A 20065-nucleotide genomic window follows, 5' to 3' on the forward strand; every position below is an offset into this window, starting at 1 on the left:
AGTTTTATGGAAACCCACATAACAGATAACATGCACCGCTGGTCAGAGCCTTATTTAGTGACTGCAAAATGTGTCTTTTAGTTTTAGGTTTCCACTCTCAATTAGGTTTTCTTTGTCGTTCTGCACTTCTCTTCTCAAGGCGGTTAATTTTTTAAATTTTTTTTTAACATCGCTGATCTTGAACATCCTCGCCCCCATGGTTTCCCTGAACTCCTTGCAGCTTTATATTCATATACAGACGACTAATATGGAAAGTGATGCAATAATATAAATATCTTCACACCTTTATTACTTTATGTTGATATTTAAGTTATTGGTGCATGTTTAATATTTTTGCTTTTATCAGTCAACATTTTATTTTAGTTTACTTTTATTATAATCCAGGTATCATAAAACAAAGAGACCTGTCTGCATTTCATGCAACCTTATTAATGTTGACCTCTGGGGTTTCCTATGCAAACATTAATAGTGAACTAATACTTAAAATACTACTGCATAATGATCTTTTTTCTGTCAAACCAAGTCCTGTAAACGTCTACTTTGTAAGGATAAATTAACAGACAACTACACTTAAACTATACATTTCACCTCATTTGTCAGAAATCCAACATTGATTATGTGGGATTATGGCAAACCAGTTCCACAATACTGTAAAAATCAAAAGTATCTGTCCATATTAAACAATCATATTGTGTTATAGCAGGATAGTGCAAAAAGTTAGGTAGCCCGGTGAACAAATATTATTCTATTGTTTTATACACCTATAAGTATGATAAGTATCAGAAAACAATACTGGCTACACAAAAGATCCGTTCACAATATTTTACAAAAAGAAACAGTTACATTTTATTGAACACTTTGTGGAAGACATGTAAATATTACAGATAGGTCTACTAGTGTTGAAAAAGGATAAAATAAATACAAACAGAACTTGAAATCCCATAGGGATATATAAAAACATAGTTTTTCTTTAAAAGTCTCCATTTAGCAAAAGAAAAAAAACATCTTCAGTACTAAGCATAAATACAAACATGTTTCTAAAATCTATGCCCTATAGATTACCTGGTTATTATAACTAACATACATACTTAAAATCATCCGAGACATTTTTTCATTAAGTACAAAATAGGCCATTTCATCGTTAACTGTGACCATAACTGTTAACAGTTGGAAATCTGATGTGTTAACAAACCATTCTGCAGCATAACTTCTCAAATCCTGAGTGAGATTGACTTGAAAACAAAATATTGGGCTATGATCCGCTATAAAGCCACTTTTTTATCATGACCATGGGCTTCATGTCTTGTAGCTGCTTTAGCAAAAGATCAGCACCGTCTGAAAATGTTTTATCCATGACAATCTTAACATTGCTCACTGATTTGAGATTTAAAGGATTTCTGAAGTCTACAAGGTTTTCACAACCTCTAAATTCATCAGTTATTTTACTTTTCATTGCAGATTTCTGTTTGTGAGTTTGTTGTCTTTTGGACGGTAGTTCAGCACTCGGTTTGTCATTTAATTTCCTTTTGGAAGGGTGGGTGGTTTCTGAGGTTTCCAAGAACTTAAGGAAGGAGTCCTCAAGTCCGAGAGGCTTGAAAGACCCTGACATGACCATGTCGTCACGTTGTTCTTGGGATGTAGGGGTACCAGGATTTGAGTTCTCTCTTGAACTGCTAACAGTCGTACGGTTCCTAAGGGTCTGCATCCTCTCTGGACAAGCTGGTTTATGTTGTACAGGTTTCCTGGGTCGGCCTCTTTTAATTCCCCCGTCTGTCCCAGTGGAAGCTTGAGATTCTGCACTATCGTCGTTGGAAAGCTTGCTGTCATCTTGGCCTATTCTGTCCACCAGATCCTCTGTTTTCTGGTCACTGGGCTTTTCGCCCTCTTCTGGCTCTGTCTCCTCAGAGGACGAGCTTGACGCGCCCTCAGATTTGTTTGCATCTTTGAATCTGGCACGTGAGTACTTTTTGCAGAAAATGAACTGACTCCTCTGATCTTCGATGTATCTTTCTGTGAGGCCATGAGTGGTGTAATGCTTAAATATATTTCTTTCAGCCCTCTCCACTGCATCACAGCCTATGATCATGCATGGATACTGCAGGGCTGATTTCTTGGTGCACATAGCTGATGCCTCCTCATGGGATTTTAGTGTTGGTTTTCCAAAACTAGTCCAATGTTCAATGGACTTCCCTTCTTTCTTTTTAGTGTTTTTCTTCTTCATTTTAAATTTGCTTTCTACATTCTCTTTCCCATTGACCCCTGTGAAAAGCCCTACCGATTTAGTCCTTCTTCCATCACTTGTTTTGGGGTCATAAACATATTCATGTTTTTTGATCAGATGACGGAGGAGGTTTGATTTTGTAGTGTAAACACGGTCACATTCCTCATACTCGCACCTGAAGGTGGGGTCAACTGAGCCACTCTCAGAGATGGCGATTTCTTTGTGAAAATTCTTAATGTGCTCTATGTACTTGTCCACAGAGTTGAAAGGGAGTGCGCACTCTGGCCGGTCACAGTCGAATGTCCCTATAGTCATGCTGGCCATCATGGCCGTAGCTTTGTCGCGGGTGAACTTGTGTAGTAAGAGGTAATGCTGCACTAATCTTGTGATTCCCATGAACACTCTTGAGCAGTTTTTCACTTGACACCTGACCTCATTATCTTTTCCTATGCTCGGACTGCTCTCTGGTCCGTTTTTGACAGGAGACAGCTCAGGTTCAGGTTCAGGTTCAATCTTGGTGGGGGGCAGAGACGCTTGATGCATGGCCCTGTAATGTAGGATCAGGTTTTGCTGGATGGTGAATGCAGCGGTGCATCCTTCGTGAACACAGCGATATGGTCTGTATGGGCTGTAGGCGTTGTCTGCGTCGCACATTTTGAGGCTCAGCCTTTTCTGACCTTTCTCTTTCCTCTGAGAGTCATCCTTTGTTGGTGTGTTTTTGGAGCTGCCTGGTTTCTCTGGGGAGGATGAAGCAGATGTAGTAGGAGAGACGGACTTTGGCTCTTTAACTTTGCTTAACGTTACGTCTGCTTTTCCCCGCTGCTCCTTTGCTTTACCAACTGGACTGAGTTTCTCTTTTAACTCACATTTCAGTTTCTCATCTGGACTCTGGTTTACAACAGCCACTTTAGGCTGCTCTGGGCTGCCTTCAGGTGGTGGCGCCACCTCACTTAATGACCTGTCATTCAAATAGTTCTGGGGTGATGGTAGTCGTGTAACAGTTGATACATCCGGCGTGAAGCTCTCTTTTACTGCCTCTCCTTGTGAAGTCACTTTATCAGCTTCTGGGTTGAGTTCATTTTCTGTTTGAGGTGCAATTGCAATGTCAAGTGGTTCCTGTTTAATGGCAGATAATATAGCTGACTGTGCAGACTGTGGTGTCTGACTGATATTGGCATCTGTGGTGGGACGACTAGTAAGCACATCTTTGTTATCTTTGTTAAGCCTAAATGCACGCCTGTTTCGAGCACTGATCCTTAGCTTTTGCATTTCTGCCTTTGATAAGCGGTGGACTTTCTCATAGTGAATTCTCAACCCTGTCGTTCTGGTGAATGTTTTGGGGCAAATCTGACATGGATATGGAGATAGTTTGGATGGTGTTCTTTTTAACTCCTCTATCATTTCATTTGAGAAGTCATGCATTTTGCATAAGTGCTTGAATAACGCCTCCTTTGTCATGAACGAATACTCACAATCGTCCTGGTCACATTTAAAAGGTTTTGGTACCTTTTCAGGGGGTTTGTCATCACTCTTGCTTGGGACTTTACTCTTTTCTCTGTCCGGGGCTGTTTCACAATGACTGACATTTTGCTCTAAGGACAACACACTCCGCATCTTCTCTTGAGCAGCCTCAATCAAATCCAGCCTTTGAAAGGCATGTGAAATTTCCATCAGGTGATCCTCTTGATAAGGTACAGTGAGGCCTGGATTAGACAACTCCACTGTCTTCTCTTGCTGGTTTTCAGGGGAAACAGTGAAAGAATTAGAATAGTCCATTATATTTGTGTTTTGGGGCTCTTGTTTCAGCGCCAAAGGTGAAGTTAAAGTGGTCAAGCTACATGATTCTTGTGAGAAATCACCGTTTGACACGTTATATATTGCTCCATTAGTGTCAGGGACATGTGGGTCGTTGAGGAAATCAAGGAAAGACGTTGGCAGGTCAGCAGTCAGGTCGATCTCATCCAGAGGTCTGCACTGCGAGCGCTTAGACAGGTGACCTCCGAGAGATTTGGTGCTCGTGAACTCTCTGAAGCATCTCCTGCATATGACTTTGCCATCCTTGATGATAGCTGGCCATTTGGTGCGTTTGCTCAACCTGCTGCGTTTTCCTTTCTGCGCGTCGGGGTCGCCGCCCTTTTCCTCCGCCGGGCTGGCCTCACATTCCGCATTGTGACAGTCCTCGTCATAGGGGAAATCTGTGTGGATGACACTATGTGGACTGAGCATGCCGTCCCCAGAGTTGTCCATCTGGTCGTAACCAGGAGTGGACATGTTCTCTGTTTTAATGATTTCATTTGTGGCTTTTAATGCAACTTGCGCTTCTGGGCTGAGACATTTCAAGGGAATATCAACTGATGGGCCTTGAGTTAGACAGGGGTTTTCAGTCTGAGCATAAGGTGGGTGGTAACTTCCTTCAGGGAGGCTGTCAATTGTTGAGATACTGTTTCCATTATCCAACTCTCCTGTCATACTTGCACTGTTTTTTCTCACATCTACACCCTCTCCACTCCCCTCGGGGTGCACGAGTCCATACTGATGCCCTCCATTATGCATTTGGCCTCCATTATCGAGCATCAGGGAGCTGGACACATACTGAGACATCAAACTGGAATCTGAAGGAGCCTGTGACATAGCGGGACCGTGTATAGCTGCCATTGAGTGATCTCTATCGGATGGGAGAGATGCTGTGGTTTGATAAGGGTCTGCCTGCCACTGAGGATAGCTGCGGGAGGGGTAGTCATTCATGTTGAAGGCATCTGGATAGCAGTTATTCATGGGAGGTGAGGACCATGACTGGGACATGTCAGACTGCATCATCACGCCAGGATTGTTTGGACTTCCCCATGGCGGGTAGACTGTGGGGTTCACCATTGGAGTGATAGGCACAGGCTCCATTGATCCAGGATAACATTGGGCAGGTGAGGATGAACATCCCACTGGATAATCCATTTGTTGCACCCCAAGTTTGTTGCATAGTACTCCTGGCTGGTTCGGCGGCCTGTTACCCAGGTTCTGAGACTGATTTGGTGAAACCGGCCCGCTTGGAGCCTTTTTCGCTGTAATTTTGGCCACTTTGTTGTATTTCTTTGCCAACTTCCAGTCCTCAAATATTTCAGGGTGTTGCTTCTTCACATGCCTGGACAGACTTTTGTTTGTACTGTATGCCCTTGTGCAGTCATTATATGGGCAGCAATGTAGGTTCTCTTCACTGCCAGCAGTAACAGCAGGCGTGCTGGAAGGATATCCTTGCAGCGAGGAAGGAATTTCAGTCTTGATTTGACTTGGAAACATGATCTGTGGCATCGCTTTTGGAAATTCGTTACCCTGTACGTTACTGTGCCCGTCTCCCTGCTGACCTGCCACAGGGTTCGTTGCGCTCTGGACGGGATACTCGGGAGGAATCTCACCTTGTCCAGCAACATGTTGATGTGCGTGTGGAGCTTCTGGTGGTGCCTTTGCATCGGCTGGTGCTGCGGTGGGGTTCGTCAGCGGAGTGTAGCATTTCTCTGGTTCTTTCATTGCGAGCTCTGCCGCTGGGTTGAGCATGCTTTCGATCGAGTGTTTCACCCTCACAGGCACAGGCTCGTTACCAGCTGCTGGTGATCTGCATGGTGACATGTTTTCCTTTGATGCTTCCTTCATATAAACATCTGTATTAATCCTCTCTGGGCAAACAGCACCGGAGGATGTGTCATCACTGCTCTGGGTGCTCTCAGGTGGTGGTCCAGCATTGGGAGTGACAGGAGGAGGGTTCTGAATATTAATGGGCAAGTTATTTACTGTGGCATTTGCACAATGATTCTGTTGGTGAGACAAGAATTGAGACTGCGAGTAGAATATTTTGCCACAGTTATCCGTTTGGCAGGTGTAGGTTAAGTAATGCTGAGCCTCGTGATCGTACAACAAGTAGGCCTCGCTGAAAACTTGGCCGCAATTAGGGAACATGCACTGGGCCTTAAATTCTGGGTGTGTTTTTCTATGCATGAGGAGCTCCGAATTGGAGTTAAAGTTGGCCTTACAATCCAACTGTATGCAGATGTATGGTTTGCTGCCACAGTGCATCTGCAAATGATCATTAAGATGTCTGACATTAACAAACTGCCGTCTGCAGTACTGGCACACCACTTTCTGTTTTTGTATCTCTAAAAACCTCATGGCCTCTTCATCATCTTTGTGAGATCTGACGTGAGCCATGAGGTTACGGAAAAATTTGAAAGCCTTGGAACAGTTTTTAACGGGACAGAAACAGTCTTGACTTATCTGTGGGTCAGATGTAGTTTGTTCTACCTTAATGGGAGTTACCAATTGTTCCCCAGTTTGAGGTTCAATTTTAACAGGACTCATGCTTGTCTTGGCAGCAACCTTTGAATTTTTTGACGGACTTTTAGGGGACTGAGGTGGTTTGGTTACTTTCCTTGCAGCTTTCATTGCAGCCAGTCTCTCTTTGCAAGATTGCTTTACATGTGATGCTACATGTGGCTCTAAAACCTCCCTACTTTCAAAACTGTCAGCACAAATGGGACAAAGGTACACTCCATCTTTGAAATGCTTTTGAGCGTGGCGGACAATTCTGTGACCCAAGAACTCCTTGTCGCACAAAACACAATACTGCATGTAGGCCCGCCAATTTCTGAACCGAGCAGACACAAAACCCTGCTCTCGAAGTTTTTTGGCCTCTCTGTTTTTTTCTCTTTCATCTGTGATTTCATTGAGTTCATTCGTAGTGGTTAACAGAAAATCCTCCAGGTCTCTGTATTCAGGAAGCTTGCCAAGAGCACTTTCCACCTCTTGTTCGTCCGTGTCATTGAGTGTGTCAATAGATGACACAATAGCTGCCTCCTCGCCCATCAGTGCCAAGCAGTTGCGTTTCAGTGTTTTCCAGTCCCAGAACTCTGGATCAAAAGGCCACTGTGTCTTCAAGGCCAGCAGTAACTCGCAGCGTAAAGAATTGGGCACTGGTAGACTCCCGTCCTCCTCGGGCTTTTGGTCGGGTTCGTTGTACAGTGACTCCACAGCGTAGTATGAGTCGACGGTGGGCTGGAGGAGGAACTCTGTCAGCTGGCATGCACGCTTAACCTCTAGATCTGTTGGTAAGAGGCAGGAAATAGTCTTGCAGATGGTCGATTTGCTGTCCTTATGGTCACTGGAGGTCATTTTCAGAGCTTGAATGCACATTTCCACGCACACTGGAAGCCCCACCTCTCCAACCTGCAGAAAAAAACAACAACAACCCATAAGTGCAACGGTTTTGTTTTTTAGATCAGAAGCAGCACACTATTGTTGGTGTGAGAGTACCGATGTGAGACTTCTGCTATCAGTGTGTGGACTATTTTTCTTACCTCGTTTTGGACTACTTTGATGAGAAACAGAATATGACAGACACTTCTGCAGAGAAGAGCCATATCTTTGCTTTGTCCAAGAAAAGCATCCGCAGACGACTCCAATCGCATGAGTAGCTTACTCCAGAACAGTGTGAGTTCCCTGGAAGACATCACACACACACACAATGAAAATCACTTCTCATCATCAATTAATATCCAGCTTATTTTTCAATTATTCATTCAGTGTACAAACCAAAGCTCAATCAGTTAAACAGCTTAAACATTTGACGTATTAAATTTACTATAGTGTAAGACTGTGAAAAGCAGGAAATGCCACATTTAAGAATGTGAAACCATCAAATGTTTGGTCACAATGTAATGTCATTAATAATGAATCAATTTTTAAAACTTTAAACTCCCTATTTCCTCTCTACTTGTTATGGTTTTATTTGAAACAAAAAGTTCATGTGTTCAGGTTACAGATAACCACACATATCAGCATGCACTTCTGCATACTTTTAACTGTGTGTTGGTGATGCAAAGCTGTCTCAGATTATTGCATACTTATCACACAGATTGCTTCAGTTTGGACAAAAGTCAATTGCATAATAAATATGTTCCACGATAACTGTACTCCTGGGAGTAATTTTCTAAGTGTTCGAAGAGTACTTATCTGAAACAAACACTTACCAGGCACAGTAAACATCTCCTTGAAGGAGCTGTCGCTTGAGAAAGGCGGAACATAAGCAGAGCGCTCCCTTCTCGTCTCCCTCCGACTCCAAGTTGCAGATCATTTCAAGAGCATCTTTACAGTCTATAGAAGCAATCTGAGAGAGAGGTAATGAAAGAAACAGTCAATTTAAATGAAACTACATAAAAGCTACATTTAGCAATATTATAAGTGAGTGATTTGTTCAGTTTTGGAAGATAATTACACATTTTCAGTGTAATAGCCCATTAGTTGCAATGAATCACATAACATTTACTTACAATAATGTTACACGTGGTATATTATAAATTAAAAACAGCCCAATTGTTTTGTTTCAGCAGCGTAGTACTTATCCAATGGTTAAACTTCATGACTGTGTGAATAAAGAACTGTATTGCAGTGTGTCATCCTTTTTACCTCTTCCATTAGCTGCTCCTGATTTTTTGTCATGCAGATGCAGAGCAAGTAGATTTGTTTGAAGTTCCCTTTTCCTTCATATCCCGGATACTCTGAGCACAGTTTCGCTAGGACAGCAGCCTTATCAACACTGTCCACTTTGATTAGGTGCTTTATTCTCATGTTCAGAAGCGTTGGGCCTTCTAACTCGAGAAACTCATGAACTAAGAGACAGAAAGGGGGAAATAAGAGGATGGAGGCAAAATGTGAGATGCAGCTCAGACCAGAACAACAAGTTCATGCAAACTACAACGGTACAGGTAGGTGGGTCTTCACATCAATACAAAACTAAGAAAAAAGAGAACTAACCTTGCTCAGTTTGAGGGATTTGCTTGGAGAGGATGCTGCTTAGTGTGGTGTTGGACCAGACGCCATCCTGCTGCGCCAGAACTGCAAGCAGGCAAAGCTGTGTGCTCCCACTTTCTTGCAAGAGGCTGTGTGCCAACTGCAACAGAAGACAAACACATATGCAGTAACTGAATTACTAAAATGTCAGTGAGTCATGCTTAAAATGTTACGCAGTCAGGAGTCTCTGAAGTACGAGTTACAGCAGTGTTACTGGAGTGAATTTGCCTCACATCATTCTTGTAGAGAGAGGCCACGGACCCTGACATTTCAACCTACATGTTTTTGTTTCTTCCGTGCAGAAGAAAATCAAGTTCGTTCTAATTACCATACAACATTTCATTGCTTATCACTGCAAAGATAAGCCTCAGAAAAAAAGTGCACCAACAGCCCTGAGGATACTGACCTTCATGGAGGACTGAAACTCCTCCCATAAGGCACCAGGGACGTGGTGGGGCAGTAAGAGCAGCAGCTCTGCACAGCTCCTGCGAATCCAACACAGTCGTTTGTTAAAGGCAGATTTAGGTCAAGGATGTGCACACAGTCCACAAATTAAGGGTAAGCATACAAGAATAAACTATTCTCAAAGTGTCGAGCAGTAAAAGTCAGAGTGGCATTTTGGAAATATAACAAGAGTGGTGGGGGTTATAAATCATCACCAGCAGCAACAGAAAGACACTAACATCCATCAGTGTGAGGGTGGCGTTCTTATTTAACGGTCACTGTTTTGTTAGTAATGCTGGTGCTAAAGAAAAACACTGATTACAATAATTCTCAAAATGACCAAAATTAGCATTTATAATCCTTGATTAATTAACCTATCTATGTCTTTTTCTCTTCTTTCATTTTGTGTATGTGCCGTGCCTCCGTGTGCAAATTACATTCTGTAGCTCATCCCAAATATGTCGAAGCTCCCCAAGAGGTACCCTACATTTCTATTCTGTATTACAGCCTCAAGGTCTTTGCCACATCTGAGCAAATTGTGCAAATAGCTCGAATAAGTCCAGTGGACTCTTTGCAGAGTATTCACTAACTTCTCATATCTACATTTCCTCTGGGGTTTGGGTGTGATTTGTTTTATTTTTCTTGTCAAATAGTGTCCATCTTTAAAGTAATATCTAAATAATTACAGTCTGTCTTTGGAAAGTCTCTGCCCCGAGACAAAACTACACCAGTTGAACTGCAGAGCAAAAGAATGAATGTTATGTCTAATGTTACGTCCACATCCAAACTCTGTAACCCCATCTATGTCGCATTAAACACTAGGACCTGATTGCTAAAACGTACTGCAAGACACTTTTCTCACACATAAAAACAGAGCAATACGTTTATGTAATTAATAAAAGTTGTTGGGCTTTTTTCAAGTATAATTTTTGGGCATTTTTGCCTTTATTGGATACTAGTATAGTATAGAGAGACAGGAAATGGGGAGGCAGAGGGAGGGGGAATGACAATGCACCACACGACATCCCGTAATTAATAAAAGTTCATGAGTTATAAAAGTTCATAAGAGAAAAGTGTTTTGAAAGAGCATGAAAATAATACAGGATTGAAGAACTCTTTTTTCCTACTGACATACATGTCAGAGTTTCTACTCACAGTGCTAACTTTTCAAGTAGGAGTGGCACGTTTTCACATTCGGAGGAGAGACAGGAGGCGGCCTTAGCAAAGCTGAGGATGGCCACAGTGTAGACCTCCAGCAAAGGCAGTGGATCCTCATCAGTTTTCCAACGGCCGGCATGTTCCACAAGGACCTGAGGAACATTTAAATACGACAATAAGAAACACTGATTCTGCACATTTTTTAAATCAAAAGCTGCTGCACAAAAATAAAAATCCATGTGTTTTGAAAACAGTGTGTAAATGATGAATAGGTGTGTTATAACAATGTGGTTTGTCAATTCATAATTCACACCAGTCAAGAGATAATGCAGAAAATCAACATTCCCCGCTTCTTAAAAGTGAGGATTTGCTTGTTTTCTCTGTTTTGTGTGATTATAAACTTAATCTCACGGAATTCCTGAGACATTAGATGAATAAAGCATCTAGCCTAATTTGGAAATGCACCTTTTGACTGAGCAAATCTGGCTGGCATTTTTCACAATTTTTCTGACACATTAATCTCAAAAACAAGCAGATTAACCAACACTGTAAATAATAATTAGCTCTGCTATTTTTTTTTACTTTTTAAAAAAAAAATCTATCTGTACCTTTCCCAAGCTTTGTGTTTATCAGTACAACAGGTCAAGCATATTTTGACAAATGCCATCTGAATGATCACAACTGACAGCACCAACAATCAAATCCGAACAGTGAGAAAAACTGAGAACAAAAGTGTAATGGCAATTTTTTAATACATTAAACTTTTAGATTAAAGGCCACAGCAAACTTTCAGGCTTAGACTAGACACAATGATATACTTACACAAACTATCTAAAAAAATAGCTTTTTGATAAATCTTTACATTGTTATTACAATCTCATTATATAAGATTCACACACAAAAAAATCACCAAACTTTAATGTGCTTCTGCAAGCAGCTCCATTTTTATCCTCCCCCTCTTTTTTTTCCATCACCCAGCTAGAGTAACGCCAAACCTGCATCAATGAAAACTCCCTCCATTTCTTCCACGCACTGCACTCACACAGATCCATTTCACCCCTCAATCACTGTTTTTTTCCCCTACAACTGTTGAGATAAAGCTCCACCAAGACTTCACCGCACAAAGCTCCAGCTCTCAGTCCGAGGCTCGTCCCCGTCTCTATATATTTTTTTCCTCAAATAACTTTGAAACTGAATGAATTTCGTCGCTGCCTCGTAAACGTGGTACAGAGGCGAAAACCAATAATCTCACACTTTAATGCGGTGTAATGACATCAATCTGCGCTGCATCGCAGGTATATGGAGACCTCGCATGATATTTACGTGGTCAAGGCAAATTAATGAGGAGGATGGATGTGTAATGGAGTCAGTGACCACTGCCACACTTTCCCTTTTAAATCACTGCCACAGCCAGCTGCAGGCACATCGGTCGCTAAAAAACCCTGACATCAGCTTCACATCGTTTTATTTATTTCTGGCGCTGTGTGTTTGTAATGAACACTTTGCTCTGGTGTGGTTGGCAGGATTAATTAGTGCAAAAGGCCTGGGCTAGCACCTTGGGGGGAAGAAAAAAAAATCATTGATCTTTCGGTACAATAAAGCAGCTTTCACCAAAGTAACCCATTTTTTACACCAAGCTAAAACCTACACAACCATGGAGATACGGTGTTATACGTTTCAGTGGTGTTTCCTGCACTGAGTACAGTCATGTAATTTAGTGCATATCAATGCAATCGCCCTGTAAAATCTCGCTAACGTAGCTACCCATTTTTTTGCACAGCATGACCACTGCACAGGACAGGGGGACCCTGCATACCAGCTAGCAACATTCATCTGCTGTTAGCTATCTGGCCTGGAAAATACGAGTAATACATGCACAGTGCGCGTACACCGGTGTGACTTCTCGCCACATGGATACTTAGCGTTTGCAAATAAGTACATGCCACAAGCAAACATCACTGTCGCAGCAGCGGAAAAGCACCGAGCAGCTTTTTTTTTCCCCATCTCGAAATGCCAGGCAGCTAGCTCAGGCAGCTAGCCCCCTTTAGCTACATTGTTGTAGCAAACGTAGACGCGCATCCTCGGCCAGGAAGCCAGAGGGGCTGCAGGCTGCCCGGGATGAGCAGCAGGAGAGCGGGGCTAACCTGGCAAAACTCCTGGCAGAAATGCAATGAAGCCTCCAGCGGAGACTGCGGACTCTCCTTCAGAGCTGTGGTCAGACCCTGGAACCGCTCTCGGAGCTCCTCGATAGCTTTCCGTGTGTCATATTCCTTCTCTGCCTCCCCCTCCGCCATCTTCACAACAATCACGACCGCGTACGCACAGATGTTACGCTGCCAGACTCGCACACGCACGCGCACGCAGAGAGGGGTTTTGGGGGGGGGGGGTTATTTGGTGGTGGGGATGGGAGAGCACACTGTGTGCTTCGCATACAACCTCCCCATCCTCCCCAACCCCACCCCGCCTCACCACCACCCTGATGTCAACAAAGCATCCATGACCTTACAGTGTCACACTCTGGACACAGGCTGGATGTGATGTGTTTGCTGACCAGCTATTCTGCAGGATGTCTGGGTGTCTGGATGTCTGGGTTCCTCCTCAACATCCCTGATGTCGTATGCACATGCAATGCAAGGATACTGCAGGGTGTAAGCTTTGACCTCCAGACAGTGCACACACCATGCAGTCTGCTCTGTTTTTTTTCTACATATGTTCACACAGCAAAAATGTTCACTGTCTTTCTTCTCCCTGCGGTGTGGTCAGTCAGAGTGAAGAGTGTTAGTGGGGTCATCTTCACTACAGCCCTGATTCACTGTGACTTGCTCACTGACACTCCAGCGGGGCAGATGTTCACAAAGAGGGGTCGGTCAACTGAAAAATCCACAGCTTGACATAAAAGACGGCATGAAATGCATCATATTGCTTGGTGAGTTGTGTAGATTTTTGTTATGATTATGTTTCTGAAATATGGAATGGTGTAATGTGATGTGTGCCACAGTGTATGACAATTTATAAATTTAATCTCAGTCAAAATAAATTGAAATATCCAAAGCTGCTCAGGAGCTTTTAATTAGGCTATGTCACTAATATTACATAGCTCTTTTTATTGTCTGTTGGCTTTAATTTGTTGTTATTAATTAGTTTCTTGACATCTGTTTGGCTCAATTTTGAATGAAGAATTAAGCCTTTAAGCAAACTCAAAGTCTATTTTATTGTTACTGTTTTTTTTTTTAGCAACACACAGAATTCAGTGTAAAATAATGAAAATACAACATATTGGTGCATATTTTAATTGCTTTTCAATCTAGAGTTAGTATGCATATCTATCAATGCAAAATTGTCAGCCAAAATTACACATCACGGACACAGGATTTCAACAAAAAATATTATCTGGCAACTCTGGAACATATTTTTTTAAAACAGAGAGTAACTTGTGCATATTAGAAGATAACTTGTTGCCAAGCTGAGCGCTGCACATTTTCCAGTTCTTATGGGTCATATCTTGTGAAAATAGCAGGTGCTGCAGTGGCAGTCCGTGTGGTTTTTCACTATGATGCCAGCCACCTCTGTCTGAAAGAGAAACACAAGAGGAGGATGTGGTGAATACTGAGTCACATCAGTCTGCTGCAGCAATTAATGTATGGTAAGATTACCAGAATAAGTTATCAAAGCCTCTTAATTAAAATAAACTAAATTAAAACCAAACATTATTCAGAATAACACAGTGGTGGAGCGCATCTTTTAATTAAGTAAAAGTACCAACATTACGCTAAGAAATAGTCCACTCAAACCTGCATTAAAAAATTGTTGAAATAAAAAGTACAGAAGTATTGTCAGCTGAAAGTGTCAAAAGTTCTCAGAGAATTGATGTTGACAAATATTACATTTATTATTGGTCACTAACTAAATCATTCTGGACCTCAAACAAATCCTTAAATGAATCCATGTGAGTCTGAATGAAAGTTCCTCTTTTGTGGAACTGTATAGAAATCTTAAATCACTGCAGGCACCAAGCCAAAAGAAAGCTATACATATAGCTACATATGTAGTATATTTTTAAAGTTAAAATCTTCTTCATCTTAATTTGAAAAGAACAATGGATTGCAAATTATTTCCTCTGTATTTTTGGTAGATTAAAAGTGTATAGCAAGGTTCCAAACTAGTCAACAGCATATTATCTGCAGATTCTAGGAGGGAAAGATTTGTGATTTTGTCAGACATTTTTCCCTGTCTCAATAGCAACAGACAAGAAACTAGAAGAAGCCAGATCTAAACATGGGTTGTAGCAATTACACACAGTATGCAGCTTTATCATTAGGAGTCTGCAAGGCTGATCTCAATTCGCTGTATGGCACAAAGCTTAATGAGTTTTTCTCCACCTGTACCTTGTAGCTGTGCTTTGCGACACAGCATGTTGCCTCCGACGTGATGTTCTTTGGGTTGTTCATCGTCCTCATGGCCTTCAGGGGTGTCGGGTACGCTCTGGAGAAGCAGCAGCCCATGCACTGGTAGATGTTGGGGAAGAGATTGTTCCTTCTCAGCGTGCACTCCTCACAGCCCACTACGGAAACATGATAGTGGTTTACAAGCAGAATCATAAACTGTGAATCACGGACAGTTTGAGGTATTGATTAAAACTTGTAATCTGAGATAAGATCTGAGTGTAGACTCGTGGAGAACACAGATCATTACAGGCAGATAGTGCTTATATATTGGTTTATGATACAGGCATTAACAGTAAGATACCAGATAAGATGATATGTGATTACATTTGTCTGAGAGATGCAAATAACACAAATAAATCTTACTGTTTGACGGGTCAATGTTGGGGTAAGAATCTGCTATGTAAAGACAAAAAGACAAGAGAAGGAAAGAGAGTCCAGCCGATCTCACTGAGCCCATTGTGGTTGCAGCAGTTACCTGGAGAAAAAAGAAGTTGGAACATCTATCAATCAAAACCTCATCGACAAAGAGTAAGTCTTAAATACCGGTAGATATTATTAGAGTATTACCATGTTGAGAGAAAGTGTCCTCTTCATTGTGCCTCTGTACAAGACCCCTTTATATGGAGGACTCCCTCTCCTGTCCATCTCATTTTATACCAGTGTTCCTGGGCAACTTCCTGGATTAGGTGAAAACCTATCGACCTTATCAGTGATCTCACTGACTCACTGGCCTCTCCGCTACCTTCCTCATAATCCCTTCATAGAACATAAATGATAAGAACAAACAGTGGAAGGTCAAAACAAACTTGCACCATCCTTCCATCCTGACTATGAATGACCCGTAATCCCTGGGTTTTTGTTACTTGGTAACTGAGGGTTGTTATTATTTTTCATCTCACAGCAAAGGCAGGGTCATTAGTTGAGGATTTTCCTGGTCATTTTGGTTAACTACAGTTTGAACATCAGCACAGGCAGCATGTGAGTGGATAATGAAAAGTAGGTGTATGTCATTGCTCTCTTAGCCACATTGAAACAGTTCATTATTCAGTCCTCCACAGTGTGACAATTTTTTACATAGCCTACTTTTTTAAACATTCAACAAAGAGGATATGGCTTTCCTTGGTGATGGATGTTGTGAGTTGCTGTTGTCCTTCCTTTGTCAAATGTACATTCATTACAACCATAACATTCAGTAAAAATCTAATAAAGTAGGTGTAAATTGAATTTTCATTGATGTCCTCTGTTGTGAAGGTTCTGATCTTTCAATGCACTGAGTGGCAGCTTCCTGGGAAAATGAATGAAAGAAATAAGTTTTCTTGCGTTAACATGACAGAAAAAAAAATTTGTTTTCTGATATGCTAAAGTTATAAAATAATCTGCAGATGATGGAAGCAATCATCATGTGCTGCCTAATGTTGATTAGTATATGAATGCAATACTGTCTTAACATGCATAATAACATATTATTATTATTATCAGATCATGTTCGCTTGAAAAACAGTAAACTTTATTAAACAATGGCAATTCTGAAAGCTGACCTGGTCTGGCTTGTGTGTGCTAGCTAGGGTGTGTGTGCGCGTCCTTCTCTTTTTAACATTTGTTTTGTATTTTTAACTTTTTAACATTTGTATTGATCTATATGTATTTATCTTGTTTATTTACCTTGTTTAAATTTGCACTGACGCTTTTCCACAAATGAAGTTCCTAACGGAAAAATAAAGTTCTTTGAATTGAATTGAATTTTGCGGTGTGTACCAGTAGTCTTTTTTACCTTTTGTTTTAAATTTAACATTAAACTCCTTGACAACTCCTTAACAACTAGAGGATGGATGAATGGAAGAAGCTGTGTATAAATGGATATTTAATAGCTGCGAAGGAGTATCCATCTGTCCGCCATCTGAAATGTCAAGGATGAATATGAATTTATTTTGTATTTCATCTGTGTGTTTACTTAACTTCCCATGTCCTGTGTCCTTGGTTGTGCTGGTGATAAATCCTCAGCCTAAGACTCGTAACTCAATAACTGTGGAGGACAAGATGTGAAGTCACAGAGATGTCAGGAGGCAGTGTTTTTTCCGTCTTACGTCATTGCATTGTTATCACTTTTGTCTTAAACCTTACAATAAGTGGTAGGACTACTAATTTCATTCCTGCTGATAAGATTGATTATTATCACATTGACTGTAGTGGCATACAGTCATTGTAATAGAATGACATATTACCATACATCAATCAAATGTAATGGTAACGCTGTTAGTGTACTTATGCATTTTTATGTGTCATAAAGAATCAATTTTTCAGTAATAATAATCCCAAACATCAGCTGATATAAATGAGTGACAACCCCATTTCTCAAGATGAAAGCTTTTTAAAACTGATCTTATTTGTCTTGGTTCCTTATAACACAAGACTCACCCTGAATGAAGTGTGGGCGACCATTAAGTTCACAGAGAAAGTGGAGTCAAGCAGCTGAGAATGAAGGTGACTGCTTCGCGGCCTCTTGAATATCAAACAAAACATGTTTCTGTGGGGTTTTTTGTCGTAGGTTATGCAAGTACAACATCAGCAAGGCCAGATGTTCAGCATCATAAGCAGACTTGCAATGTATTATCTCAGTGCTGCCTGTTTCTTTCCTAGGCCGCATCCTTGTATTGATCTGGCAGACTGAGGATGAGCACCACAGGGATGTTAAGCCCCAGGTGTAGAGCAAATGCTGTGGTGGTCATGCTCAATGAAACACAAGTCCAATATATTCTCAGGGGCTCTGGTGTCAAAACAGTCACAGTTGCTGCTGAGGATATAGAGCAAGGGAGACATGGTGAGGTTAGCAGGTCATGTGTATAGTCAGCCAGTCTCTGCACAGATCAAAGCCGATGTAGCCACCTAGAAGGCAGTGACACCTGAGAGCATGTGGTAGTTTGCTGAGATTTGTAATTTTCTTGGTTGTGAAGCTAATGGCTCCAGTGTTCACTGAAGCAGCAAAGAGAATTGTGATTGAAAATGAATATGAAAACCCATCAAGTCTGGGCTCATTCCCAGCTCAATACAGCAAAACTGAGGGCTGGCTAAAGGTACTCATTAAATGAAAGAATTTCAACCAACTGAGACAAAGCAGCACATGGAAGTCACATCACAATGGTGGTTTTTCTTGTTGGTAAAAAAAAAAAAAAGAAAGAAAGAAAGAAAAAGAGCATTGGTTGTTTCATGACTTGGGAGAAATGTATATTTAGCCATAAAGCTATGTATGCTTGCCTCCCAAATTTCAAAATGTCACACTATATATTAGTATTTACCATTACCAGTTTATTGTAGACTCACTCCTCATCAGATTTGAAGGAACCCACTCACTGTGTCTATACAAAGATTTTATTTCTTCACATGTTACTAAAATAGCCTATGTAAGGCAAAGTGTCAATCTGATGGAATATAGTCTTGCAGCAGTTTAATTTTTATTGTGCACACTGGAATGGAAAGTTGACAGTTGTGGTGGCTCTGCAAACATATTCAGCAGCCATTTGATTGATAAGGACACAGAGACACTCTCCACATGGTGGCATGAGAGATCTGTAATGTACGTGGCCCTGCTGGTTATCAAGACCTGTCGACACACAACACCAGCAACAATCACTGTCAAAACAAAATGTTTTTTTATTTCATAGGCATATGGTCAACATTAAGAAAGTAAAAACAAAGACCTATACCACTGCAGTTTCATTTTGAATGTTGTATTCTGGGTTAATAAAAAAGCAATTTGATGTCAGTAGGTGTGATATTTACTTCTCATGCTCGAGATTTTCTTGGGCACCAGTTGAAATCTGAATAGCTTTTCACCCGAGGATCTGGGTGATGATGATGATTATCCCTTGAAATAAGACGTAATGAACAGTGCTATTGTCATTCCATCCAAAGTGCTAAACTTCACAGGAATTCATTCTGTCACTCTATTCTTCAACACCTGCACAAGTTATTCCTCAGACTCTCGCAGCCATCATCATCCAGCTGTTAATGCTCTATAACCACAGGGGTTGTTGGAGTCAATTACCTTTTAAAGTTTTATTACATGAGCCTTGAGCCAGACTTTAAGACCACAATTCAGTCAAGTTGTGATGAATTTAGCAGATAACCCAATCCTAAACTCACATACTTGAGATTAACTGTTAAAAACATATGGCCAAGTTTGATCTGACAACTTTTGCTAGGCTACTTGTAATTTTGTCAACCTCTATACTGCCTTAATGTCACATACAGTGCTATAGATAGGCCTAGAGAATCCCATGGCAAACAAATAGCTCACAATCATATATTTATTTTAATATTTAAATATGCATTTTCTGTGACAAACACAAACATTAAAAAATGATCTTGTAATAGGCCTACATACATGATGATGATGAATCCATCAAATATTTTCATGAAAACAGTAAAATAAAAGTTTGTTAGCTGCCTTTATAAATCACAGATTTAGGCTATAGGCCTAGGCTATATAAAAGCAACAACAGCAACAAAAACATCTATTTGTTGAATTGATAATTTTCTACACTCACACACAATCTTGACATATTCTTTTGTTCATGTTGAAGATGAGCTCTTGTGAAATCCATGAGAAGAGTGACACAGTGTGGTAGAAAGTGGGACCTACCTCACCAGCCCCAGTCAAGCAGTCACTGTATGCTACTGTAAGGCACATGCGGTAGCCTACAAGCCCTGGCCTCATAGATTCAATGTATGCAGTAATAAATTAAACGTGAACTGGCATTTCATATGTAGCTAATATGTAAGAATATTTGTAAAATGTTAAATTTGTCTTTCTCCTCCTCTTGTTGCTATTATAATTATGATTTATAAATGGGTGTATTTGAATATAGGCTATTAGTCAATTATTAATAGCCTAATATTTGATCTCATTGTGATCATCCCTTGTTTTATTTCATTATTATTTACTTTTAAATAAGTTTAGCACTGGTTT

General features: G+C 40.9%; 2 protein-coding genes across 2 annotated transcripts; both read right to left on the reverse strand.

Moving 5' to 3' along the window:
• Positions 1–821: 821 nt before the first annotated feature.
• On the reverse strand, positions 822–13010 carry znf292a (zinc finger protein 292a). Its single transcript, XM_085767512.1, has 8 exons — positions 12799–13010; positions 10652–10806; positions 9459–9537; positions 9017–9152; positions 8669–8871; positions 8233–8369; positions 7561–7702; positions 822–7429 (listed from the first exon to the last, which is right to left on the reverse strand). Exons 1-8 carry the CDS (start codon positions 12946–12948, stop codon positions 1253–1255), a joined length of 7179 nt encoding a protein of 2392 aa, XP_085623638.1. The 5' UTR covers positions 12949–13010; the 3' UTR covers positions 822–1252.
• Positions 13011–13930: 920 nt separating this feature from the next.
• Positions 13931–15844, reverse strand: cga (glycoprotein hormones, alpha polypeptide). Its single transcript, XM_085767513.1, has 4 exons — positions 15667–15844; positions 15463–15574; positions 15040–15215; positions 13931–14224 (listed from the first exon to the last, which is right to left on the reverse strand). The coding sequence occupies exons 1-4, from the start codon at positions 15742–15744 to the stop codon at positions 14150–14152; spliced, it is 441 nt and encodes a 146-aa protein (XP_085623639.1). The 5' UTR covers positions 15745–15844; the 3' UTR covers positions 13931–14149.
• Positions 15845–20065: the final 4221 nt, after the last annotated feature.

The sequence above is a fragment of the Trachurus japonicus genome, chromosome 22 (assembly GCF_045865225.1).
Source record: "Trachurus japonicus isolate A0001 chromosome 22, Traja_1.0".
Taxonomy (NCBI): domain Eukaryota; kingdom Metazoa; phylum Chordata; class Actinopteri; order Carangiformes; family Carangidae; genus Trachurus; species Trachurus japonicus.